Source organism: Arachis ipaensis, chromosome B7 (assembly GCF_059453495.1).
Source record: "Arachis ipaensis isolate K30076 ecotype BB chromosome B7, ASM5945349v1, whole genome shotgun sequence".
Classification (NCBI taxonomy): Eukaryota; Viridiplantae; Streptophyta; class Magnoliopsida; order Fabales; family Fabaceae; genus Arachis; species Arachis ipaensis.
The window spans coordinates 107,590,140-107,601,180 of NC_142442.1; the positions used below are offsets into that span (position 1 = coordinate 107,590,140).

At 38.9% G+C, this 11,041-nt stretch overlaps 2 protein-coding genes across 2 annotated transcripts; both read right to left on the bottom strand.

Moving 5' to 3' along the window:
• Window positions 1-1,686: 1,686 nt before the first annotated feature.
• On the bottom strand, window positions 1,687-3,938 carry LOC148553652 (uncharacterized). Its single transcript, XM_088494849.1, has 3 exons — window positions 3,857-3,938; window positions 3,650-3,702; window positions 1,687-2,289 (listed from the first exon to the last, which is right to left on the bottom strand). The coding sequence occupies exons 1-3, from the start codon at window positions 3,936-3,938 to the stop codon at window positions 1,687-1,689; spliced, it is 738 nt and encodes a 245-aa protein (XP_088350975.1).
• Window positions 3,939-8,806: 4,868 nt separating this feature from the next.
• On the bottom strand, window positions 8,807-10,339 carry LOC110265098 (uncharacterized). The gene is made up of 4 exons (XM_021107873.1): window positions 10,184-10,339; window positions 9,433-9,525; window positions 9,203-9,304; window positions 8,807-9,094 (listed from the first exon to the last, which is right to left on the bottom strand). Exons 1-4 carry the CDS (start codon window positions 10,337-10,339, stop codon window positions 8,807-8,809), a joined length of 639 nt encoding a protein of 212 aa, XP_020963532.1.
• Window positions 10,340-11,041: the final 702 nt, after the last annotated feature.

The window sequence follows — 11,041 nt, forward strand, 5'->3', positions numbered from 1 at the left end:
ATTTGCAATCCCCATAGCCAATAATAAGAACATACTTCCACGCAGTTCCTTGAGAAGATGACCCGAGGTTTGAATACTCGGTTAACAGTTTTTAAGGGTTGTTACTTGTGACACCCAAAACGTTTGTATAAAAGGACTTTTGAAGGTTTAGAAACTATACTTGCAACAAGGATTTATCCGCAAATTTCTAGACCACGCAAAAGTTCTCTCATCACCTTCTCCCGTACAAAAATTCAGTAGTTCTTCTCATTCATACCACGAGCAATGTCATTATAGGTGATCCACGTATTACCGTAAAATTTTTGGACCTTCAGCTGGCCCACATCGGTATGCGGATTGCTCAATAGTTGCGAACCTTTTCTTTCTATTTGTTGCTAAATCTTTGGATATTCATCCAGCTTGAGGTCGAACTTGACTTCCAGGATCACCTTCTTTTTGCTAGTGATCTCAAAAAAGTGTTCCTCATGCAACTTAGAGGATAACCTATTTGAGTCAAAATTGTCAATTTGAGGTGCCTTTCCCTTTCTCTTTCATGAAGAAGATTCTCCTCCCTTTGGTGTTATTGAAAAAATATATAAAATGAGCGGCACGACAATACCAAACTTAAAAGTTTGCTCGTCTCCGAGCAAAAATAAAATAGAGCAAAGAGGGGGATAGAGGCATGGTTGGGGCGTGTATAAGAGGGGGAAGAAGAAGGTTAAAGAAGAAGAAGAAGAAGATGGAATGGAGGTTGGTACGGTGGAAGAGAAAGAAGCAGAAAGAAGTAATAAGAAGGGGAGAGGGAGAGTGAGGGATGGTGGTTTGGGTTGGAGGGCTGTGGAAGGAAGTAGAATAAGAAGAGGAAGAAGGAGTGTTGTGGTAGTGTATGGAGTAGGGAGTGGTATTTATAGTGGGGGAAAGGAAGAGGAAAAAGGTAATAGGGAATGAAAGAGGGGATCACAGATAGGGGGGTTTAAATGGAATATGGAGTTATGAGGGTTGGGGTTAGGTCAGTATGGGGAAGGAGGAGAGAATCTTAGGGAAAGGAAGTGATGGGATTGGGAGAAGCTCATGGGGAAGAGGGATTTCTAGAGGAAATCTTGGGAGTGCAGGATTTGAATTTGAATTAAGGAGGGGGTTGTGTGCAGTGCACTTGGCGCTAAATGCCGAGTTGGGGGCGTTTAGTGCCACCCCTCCCGAAGCAAATCCACGCTTTGTTGTGCTCTCGGCATTACACGTCGGTGACTGGGAGTTTAGCGCCACCATTTTTTTCTTACGTCGACCCCGGTGCTAGATGTCCAGGGCCACGCTAAACGCCATGGGTCAAGAACCTAAATCCTCTAACATCACACCACTGGCGCTAGATGCCCAGAAGTGGTGCTAGACGCCAGGGTGGCAGAATCGAATTACCCAAAATTACACCCCTGGCACTAGACGTCCAGAAGTGACGCTAAACGCCGGAGGTTTAGAACCAACACCTTGTTTTGCAAGCCTCCTGGGGCCAAATGCTAGAGCTCGGCATTTAGCGCCAGGGCACCAGAAGCAAGCTCCACTTCACATAGATCTCCAATCAGTTCCACTTGCACCTGTTCCTATTTTATACAATGGACATGACTCAAACAAAGTGAAAAATAAGGAAAACTAAGAACATTGGTTGCTTCCCAACAAGTGCTTCTTTAACGTCACTAGCTTGACGGTTCATCTCTGCTAGGTTAGCAGGTGAGCAGTCTTCTGGCGGTCAATGTCGCCACCAAGATAGTGTTTCAGCCTCTGCGCATTTACAATGAATCTTCTGTCGAACTTTTCATGCATGATTTCAATGTGACCATAAAGAGAAACCTTAGTGACTAAGAACGGTCCCGACCACCGGGATTTCAGCTTCCTGGGAAATATCTTGAGCCATGAGTTAAAAAGAAAAACTTTCTGACCCGGCTCAAATGCTATGGTGGCTATTTTTCTATCATGCCACGCCTTTGGCTTCTCCTTGTAGAGCTTGGCATTTTCATATGCTGTGCTTCGGAATTCATCAAGCTCATTGAGTTGGAGGAATCTTTTCTCTCTAGAAGCCTTGTCATCAAAGTTTAAGAACTTTGTAGTTGAGTAAGCTCTATACTCCAACTCCACAGGCAAGTGACAGGCCTTGCCATAGACGAATTGGTAAGGAGACATGCCGATAGGGCTCTTGAAGACTGTCCTGTAAGCCCAGAGAGCATGATCAATCTTCCTAGCCCAGTCCGTCCTTGAAGCACTGACGGTCTTCTCTAGAATTTGCTTGAGCTCTCTGTTAGAGACCTCCACCTGTCCACTTGTCTGGAGTGATAGGGGGTAGCTACTTTACGTCAGACTCTATACTTCTAAAGAAGAGAGTCCAGCTGTTTATTGTAGAAGTGATATCCCTCATCACTGATCAAGGTCCTTGGGACACCAAACTTGTTGAAAATATACCTCTGCAAGACGCTCGTTACAACTTTGGCATCATTGGTGGGTAAAGCTACAGCCTCCACCCACATGGACATATAATCCACAACCATTAAAATATAGTTGTTTGAGTATGAGAGAGGAAAAGGTCCCATGAAATCAATTTTTCACACGTTAAATAATTCAATCTCTAGTATAGCTTGCTGTGGCATTTCATTGTGCTTAGGCAAATTCCCAGCTCTCTGACTTGGTGGTGCAGAATTTGAATGTCCACAAACTAACCGGCAAGTGCACCGGGTCGTACCAAGTAATACCTAAGGTGAGTGAGGGTCGATCTCACGAGGATTGATGAATCAAGCAACAATGATTGAGTGATTAACTTAGTCAAACAAGTGGAAAATGGTGTATAGTTCAATAGCATTAAATAGTAAATTCAGAGAATTAGAAAGCAAGCAGTAAATGGGTTTGAAATATATATGAGAAAACAGTTAAGGTTTCAGAGTTGTTTATCTTCCGGATTTCTATTTCTTACCAACTATTTTAATCATGGAAGATTCAATTCATGACAAACTATATTTGACTAAACCCTAATATCTTAGTAATTTAGTCTCCTATGACCTAGTTAACCGTCAATTCCTTGGTTAGGGTTAAGTTTATAACAACCCAAGTTTTCTTGAAAAATTAAATATTAAATTATTTACGATTTATTATATTTGACAATTATATTTAAAGAAAATTAATTTCTTAAAAAGTACTTAAATTAAATATTATGATATTTCGAGTTTAAAATCTATTAGAATTTATAAAATTTTCTAAATAATTGAGTATTTTCATATTAGAAATTTAAAATTTTAATAATTGAAGATAATAAATGTTTTATATAATTTAAATTGAATAATTAAATGTTTTGATTAATATTATTAACTAAAAAAAGAAAATTTATTTATTTATCTATAATTTTAAATGAGAAGTATTTAATTAAAAATAATGTGTAATTTAAAAATAAAATAGTATTCTTAATGTTAATTATATTGATTAAATTTGGTTTTAAATTAATACCCTACCCTAATTCTAAATTCCCAATTCTAAACCCTAATTTTACCAACCCTAACCCTATTACCCAATTCGTTTACACGTATGCTTCCCCCTACCCCCACCTGTTTATTCCTGAGTGAGCCCCGTTCACCCTTCCTCATTGCCACTCACTCACCCACCGCCAGCCCTTCCCAGATATACACACACACAGACTCACCTTACTCACTCTTAGCCTCTCCAACGCACTCACACTCAAGTCCCTCACTCTCGCTTCTCACACGCACACATGCAGAAATGGAAAGAGAGAAGAGAGGGCTCAGAATCGGAGAAGAGGAAGCCGCACTATACGCCGTCTATCTCGCCGCCGCCGCCAGGTCTTTCCTGTGCCGTTAATCATGCCTATCGCCGTCTAGCCGTTGCTAACCTGCCTCGCTGTTGCCGCCGTTGAGGTCTTCATCATCACTGCCACTGGAGGTCCGTGAACAGAGGGAAGACGCCGCTGCCATTGCTCTGTCCCGCCATCACCACCATTGCCCTAGAGCTTGCCATTGTCATCGAACAGGATGGAGTTGAGAGAGAGCACGAGCGAAAGAACAGAGAGTGAGAGGAAGTCACCACCGTAACGCCATTGCAGCCACCACTCGTTGCTATCGCAGAGAGGAAAGACGAAAAAGAGAATGACGCGAGGGAGAGATGGAGACAAAGCTGTGCGAGCTTGAGGAGACATTGTCCTTGCTGTTGCTTCCTTGGTTGCCGGTGAGTCGTGCACCGCCACCAGAGTCGAAGACAACACCAGCCTTCTTGTTTTGATTTTGATTCTCCTATTCTTGAAACTGTAATGCTTTAAACCTTGCTCTGTTTTCAACTTGTTCCTCTGTTTTTGTCCTGGCTTAATTATAGAATTATGGATTTCTGTTTTAGTAACTGCTATTGCCGCTACAAATTGTTTGAGGGAATTGCTATTGCGGGGAGTTGTTAGTATGGCTAATGCCACTGCAGTTGCTAAGCCAGTTTGAGGCTATTGCTACTGCTATGAATTAAAATGAAGTTAGAGTCACGCTTTATTTTGTGGGTTTCGACTAACTGAGGTAAGGGATTTTATTTTAAAATTAATAGTTTTTAATTTAAGGATGCCAAAAATCTTATTGAGTAATTGCAAATAAATTGTGATTGTCTGGACTGATCGAAAGATAAGCTTGAATTAGATTTATGACTGTGAAAAATGATTGAGTTTGAAGAGTGTGTTTGATTTCTTGATTTCTTAAATTGTGGTTGAAAATATGCTATGTTTATGCTTTCATTAAATGACATATGAATTGAGAAATTATGAAAGTGAAGAAGCCGTAAGGGTGATTTTAGTTAGTATTACATGTTAAACGAATATGGTCAGAGGGTTTTGTAAAGTTAAAATGAAGTAGTGAATTTCCTTTAGTTTCAATAGAAAAAGATTTGAAATGGGGCTAATTTTATTGAATTAGAAAGTGGCTTGCCTTCAAAGGGAATGATTTGATTATTGAAAATTATTTGATATTTAGAAATGGTTTGATTAATGAAAAGGATTTGATATTCAGAATTTTTGAGAAATGATTTGATTAGGACCCTTGAAGGGTGAAAAAGCCCGAATTTTAGAAGAAATACTGCAGAAATTTTTATAAAACTCCGAGGCTTTACTTAAAGCGTTATTTTAAAGAAAATTTGATTTAAGAATCATAATATTTGATTTTCGATTTATCAACAAAAGTATTATGTTTTAAGTTTAATCAATTGAGAAAATATTTTTGTTTTAAGTTATGATTTGAGTTCTGTTTATTGAGAAAATGAATTTTATTTTGATTAAATGTTTAAAGAAATTTGGATTCTTATAAACTAAACATTTTGAGATTAAGATTGAAGAATGACGGAAAGTGTATCTTTATGGTGATGCAGAAGTGTGAGAGATTATGTGGTGATGTGGAGGTATGATTGAATATGTGGTGATACAGAGGTATGATTAATTACGTGGTGATGCAGAGGTATGATTGATTATTTGGTGATGCGGAGGTATGACAAAAAGAAAAGGAATGATAGGATAATTGAATATTGTATGTTTGAATGGGCCATTGTGCCAAATTGCTAATGCGGAAGTGCCCGCCTGACTGATAGCTTAAGGTTGCTAATGCGAGAATATCCGCCTAACTGATAGCATATTGTATGTTGAAGGGGCCTTGTGCCAAATAGCTAATGCAAAAGTGCCCGCCTAACTGATAACCTAAGGTTGCTAATGTGGGAATGTTCGCCAAATTGATAGCCTGTCTCTTACCGTGATGCCAAGATATCCTAATTTACGGGTTCGCCCATGATGATAATTGTACCTAATTGACACAGTAAAAAGACCATATTTGAGGTTTGCCCCAAGTAACGTCGGGTTGCGGGTAGACAACCGATGCATGAGCTCATCGCCTGCATAGAAAAGTCATTTATCATATGCATTGAGTGAACTACTTGAGTGTTCTTGTGTGTTGTTGGTGTGAGAAATCGTGATTCACACTTTTCATATCTCCGCACAACTAACCAGCAAGTGCACTGGGTCGTCCAAGTAATAAACCTTACGTGAGTAAGGATCGATCCCATGGAGATTGTCGGCTTAAAAAGCAAGCTATGGTCATCTTGTAAATCTCAGTCAGGCGGATTCAAATGGTTATGGGGTTTTGATAATTAAAATATAAATAAAACATAAAATAAGATAAAGTTACTTATGTAATTCATTGGTGGAAATTTCAGATAAGCGTCTAGAGATGCTTTATTGCTTCTGAACCTCTGCTTTCCTATTGCCTTCTTCCAACCATGCGTGCTCCCTTCCATGGCAAGCTATAGGATCCTCTCAGTGAAAATGGTCCTCTGCGGTTTCTGTACGGCTAATCAACTGTCAGATTTCTCGTCTCGGATGAAAAATACCAAGCACAGCTACCGCATGGCTAATCACCTGTCGGTTCCCGCTAGCATCGGAATAGGATCCATTGATCCTTTTGCACACTGTCACTGCGCCCAACATTCGCAGGTTTGAAGCTCTTCACAGTCATCCCTTCCCGGATCCTACTCGGAATACCACAGATAAGGTTTAGACTTTTCGGATCCCAGGAATGGCTGCCAATTGGTTCTAGCCTATACCACGAAGATACTAATCTCACAGACTCGGTTCGTGTATTAGATATCCAAGAGAATATACTCCAGCTGTCGTCCAATGACTATATTGAACATCATGTAGACCGCTTTGTGGTTGTCAGGCACGCAGATCTTGGCTAAGCGAGTAACGAAGATTGGGTGATTGTCACGGGTCACCCCTTCATTCTGACTTAACTGAATTAAGTACGAGAGTATATCTTGGAGAAGAAGTAGGCGTGAATTGAAAGAAAAACAATAGTACTTGCATTAATTCATGAAGAACAGCAGAGCTCCACACCTTAATCTATGGGGTGTAGAAACTCCACCGTAGAAAATACATAAGTGAAAAGAAATCTAGGCATGACTGTGAGGCCAGCCTCCAAAATGTGAACAATATGGTCTATGATAGCATAAGATATGAATACAATAGTAAAAAGTGCTATTTATACTAAACTAGTAACTTAGGTTTACAGAAAATGAATAACTAAGTGCAGATAGTGCAGAAATCCACTTCTGGGGCCCACTTGGTGTGTTCTAGGGCTGAACATTGAAACTTTTTCGTGCAAAGGCTATTCTTGGAGTTAAACGCCAGCTTTGGTGCCAGTTTGGGCGTTTAACTCCAATCTGGTGCCAGTTTGGGCGTTTTACGCCAGGAAGTTTTAGGCTGGCTTTGGACGCCATTTTGGGCCATAAAATCTCGAGTAAAGTATAGACTATTATATATTTTTGGAAAGCCCAGGATGTCTACTTTTCAACGCAATTGAGAACGTGCCAATTGGGCTTTTGTAGCTCCAGAAAATCCATTTCGAGTGCAGGAGGATCAGAATCCAACAGCAATTGCAGTCCTTTTTCAGCCTCTAAATCAGATTTTTGCTCAGGTCCCTCAATTTCAGCCAGAAAATACCTGAAATTACAAGAAAATACACAAACTCATAGTAAAGTCCAGAAATGTAATTTTTGTATAAAAACTAATAAAAATATAATAAAAAGTAACTAAAACATACTAAAAACTATGTAAAAACAATGCCAAAAAGGGTATAAATTATCCGCTCATCACAACACCAAACTTAAATTGTTGCTTGTCCTCAAGCAACTAAAAACAAAATAGGATAAAAAGAAGAGAAAATACAATAAATCTCAAAAATATCAATGAAGATTAGTTTTGATTAGATGAGCGGGACTTGTAGCCTTTTTGCTTCTAAACAGTTTTGGCATCTCACTTTATCCTTTGAAGTTCAGAATGATTGACATCCATAGGAACTCAGAATTCAGATAGTGTTATTGATTCTCCTAGTTCAGTGTGTTGATTCTTGAACACAGCTACTTTATGAGTCTTGGCCGTGACCCTAAGCATTTTGTTTTCCAGTATTACCACCGGATACATAAATGCCACAGACACATAACTAGGTGAACATTTTCAAATTGTGACTCAGCTTGGCTAGACACTACAGGACTAGCGGTGAATGGCGGCGGTTTATTTGCCGAATTACGGCGGTTTTGAACCGCCGCTAAACAGATTGCCAGCGGAGCAACATCCGCAGTGCATAAGGGCGCGGGAGTTATATTTTGCGGCGGTTACCAGCAACCGCTGGCATAACCGCCGCAAATCAGCGGTTTTGCGTCAAACACCTTAGTGGCGGTTTATAACCGCCGTAGTTTTAAGGATCGTATTTAATGAAATTGATTTGCGGCGGTTTTAGAACCGACGCTATTTGAGGCTTCGTTTTTTAAATATTTTATTCCCCGCGGGTTGAAACCGCCGCTATTCCGACTTATTATTTTTTTTTTGCGTAATTTTACAAACCTGGCCCTTTTTTTTCTAAACTAATTTTATTTTAAAGAATCTTAACATTACTTAATTTTTGTTATTTTTTATATTTTATATATTTTTTCCCATCTTTCTTAATTAAAGAATATTAAACTTTTTTTTATAAAATGCTGCACTATGGAAAAAAAAACTCATTAATAGTTAACTGTAAAGCAATCTAACATGTCTATTTTAATAATGTCAATAACGTATTTCAATAGTCATCCAAAAAGGTAAAGTACTTAGCTAATACTTAATGCCCCATATTTAACATAAACAAAACATGTACTGAAAATCTAAGTATCACATAAATCCTAATATCTATGTTCCTTCATGTCTGTCCAAAGAATTCATCCGTGCAGCGATGTCTGGAGGCAGTTCCTCACATTGCTATTGGATCAGATAACTCAGCACACTTTCTATTTCCTACCTCTTCGTCTTCTCTACTGCTAATTCATCCTCAATTGCTTTCCTCTTCAATTTTTCGGTCGTCACCTCCGCTTGTAGTTCACACAGCATCCTTTGGGTCTCTTCTACTTGAGCTCTATCCACCGGCGGCTGTGAACTCGGACGGAAGAGTTGACTTAGTGTCGGCCCGTGTCCCATCCCACGCACTCTACCCGGGTGCTCTTTGCCCAGAGCTTGGGCAAGGGAATCATTCTCTGACAATATTCTTGTAGATTCATCTAATTGCTCAAGCTCAGATATTTTTTCCTGTAGGCATAAACATAATTACACAATCACACCAGGCTAATAGCAGACTCAAGACATTTTAATTGCTAAACCCAACATGTTACAACATATATGACTAAGTGTACTTACACCAATCCTCCGAGCTTCTTCATGTATATAGCTACCATCAGATCTTTTGTGCTTTAGGATCCATACTTCTCCCCTACCAACAGTCCTTCCTTGTAGTTGTGACTGTGAGAATAAAATTTATCCCATGAATTTCACTTTTATAAATTTTTTCAATACTTCTAACATTGTTTACTCTATGAATAAATCAACACTAAAAAAGCTACTTATTCTCTATTACAAGTTTATATTACCTCTTCTTCCCTAGCCCTTGCCAAGCTTTTAGATCCGCCAGTGTGCATGTAAAGTTGCTTCTTTCGATTCAGCGCATTTTGCTTGCACTTCGCCTATTAAAAATCAACAGTAAGCTTGAATTCAATGAAGTACTAAAACTTGCTTAGTATAGTATACATATATGCTACGTTGCAAGAGACTCAAAATAATGGGGCATTAAGTATACTAGTGTGTAATTTGAATAAACTGTACGTAATCTAAATTTAAGTATTGCTTTAACAAAAAGAATAGTTATACGGATGCAGTCCCTATTTACATATAAAAAGTTAACAATATTATTTTATTTCTAATATGCAAATGCCAGCCATAACTCATACCATAACTAACGGAAAAAATATTTAGCAGCCCCTGTGAGATAGTCCAATAACAATCATATAGCATAAATTATAATAATAGGGGTACTCAAATTAAATTAATTGTCTTATATGGTAACCTACAACAAATAAGGTTCTAATAAGGAAGAATGGTGTACACCAATCTCAGCATCATGCATGTATATATTAAGATCTTAGTCAAACAACCTATGCTGGGAATTGATGTATTAAAGTGAATTAATCATGTATACTAATCAACATGGTTCAAATTCAGCTCAATCGGAATAAAATCTATTTATTTATACCAAATCATATCAACAAAACAAACGGATTACATTTTTTGATTTCAAGGAAATTCATTTTTTAAAAAAGTATATGTATTAAATGAATGGGGTACCTTTGTTGCAGGATCATTATGATACTCAATGAACCACTTCCAATGCTCTCTAGGAATTCCCTCCGGGTGCTGCTCAAGATTCTGCTCAAGTGTCCTTGTTGGTTTGTAATGCGAGTCAAACAGCCTCCCCCTTGTGTCCTTCCAAGACTTCCCCATTTGTTTCAAAAATAATTTCTTGATTAAACCACTGCTATCCTAGAAGTGGAACATCTCCTGCGACGACAATGTCCAGCTGTAAGTAATTACAAGTTGAATGTTTGATATGATTAAACAATGCCAAAAGTCATTACCTTTATACAATCATCATAAACCCTGTCTTTGCCCCGCACCTTTAACCAACTCTTTTCACAGATAGGAAATTTGCTGTAATCAGAACCCAGCGCTCCTAGAATGCCACTCAACAGGCCAGCTCTATCTCCGACTGCCTGCAGTTCCTCATTGAACCTCAGGATGATCTTGCTACCATTAAGAGACCGCTCTATAGCCTCTCTCAAACTCATTTTAGCTTGCTTGATTATTCCTTCAGAATCTAACAATAAAGAAGAAAAAATGTAATTTATGTGCTCAATGTGTCCCACATGTAAGGAGCATAACAAAATCATAAGCTGATCAATTAAAAAGATTTTAAGTTCAACACTTGTTACCAATGAGATCAACATCCCAAAACTCAGTAGTCTTTCGTCATTTGCGCTTTGCAGCATCAGAAGCAGCAAACATCCTGTCAATGTGTTCCTCAAACGAATCTACCTCGTACGCCTCCGGGTCAATGGCTTTATTGCACGGTTCCGTCACTCGTGAACCGTTAGCGGCCTGTGGCTCAGGTCTTGGTTCGCTCCTGGGCGGACGAAAGGGTTGCAG

Bases quoted from the DNA above. Each gene is read 5' to 3' on its own strand.
- LOC148553652 (XM_088494849.1), bottom strand. From the start codon at position 3,938: ATGGCAGCGGCGTCTTCCCTCTGTTCACGGACCTCCAGTGGCAGTGAT. The intron at 3,703-3,856 runs GTTAGCAACGGC...GCGTGTGAGAAG, and splicing joins CGGCGGCAACAGCGAGGCAG to CGAGAGTGAGGGACTTGAGT. The intron at 2,290-3,649 runs GTGAGTCTGTGT...CTATCACTCCAG, and splicing joins AGAGGCTAAGAGTGAGTAAG to ACAAGTGGACAGGTGGAGGT.
- LOC110265098 (XM_021107873.1), bottom strand. From the start codon at position 10,339: ATGGGGAAGTCTTGGAAGGACACAAGGGGGAGGCTGTTTGACTCGCAT. The intron at 9,526-10,183 runs GTACCCCATTCA...GATTTTTAATAG, and splicing joins ATAATGATCCTGCAACAAAG to GCGAAGTGCAAGCAAAATGC. The intron at 9,305-9,432 runs GTAATATAAACT...TTATTCTCACAG, and splicing joins CAAGGGCTAGGGAAGAAGAG to TCACAACTACAAGGAAGGAC.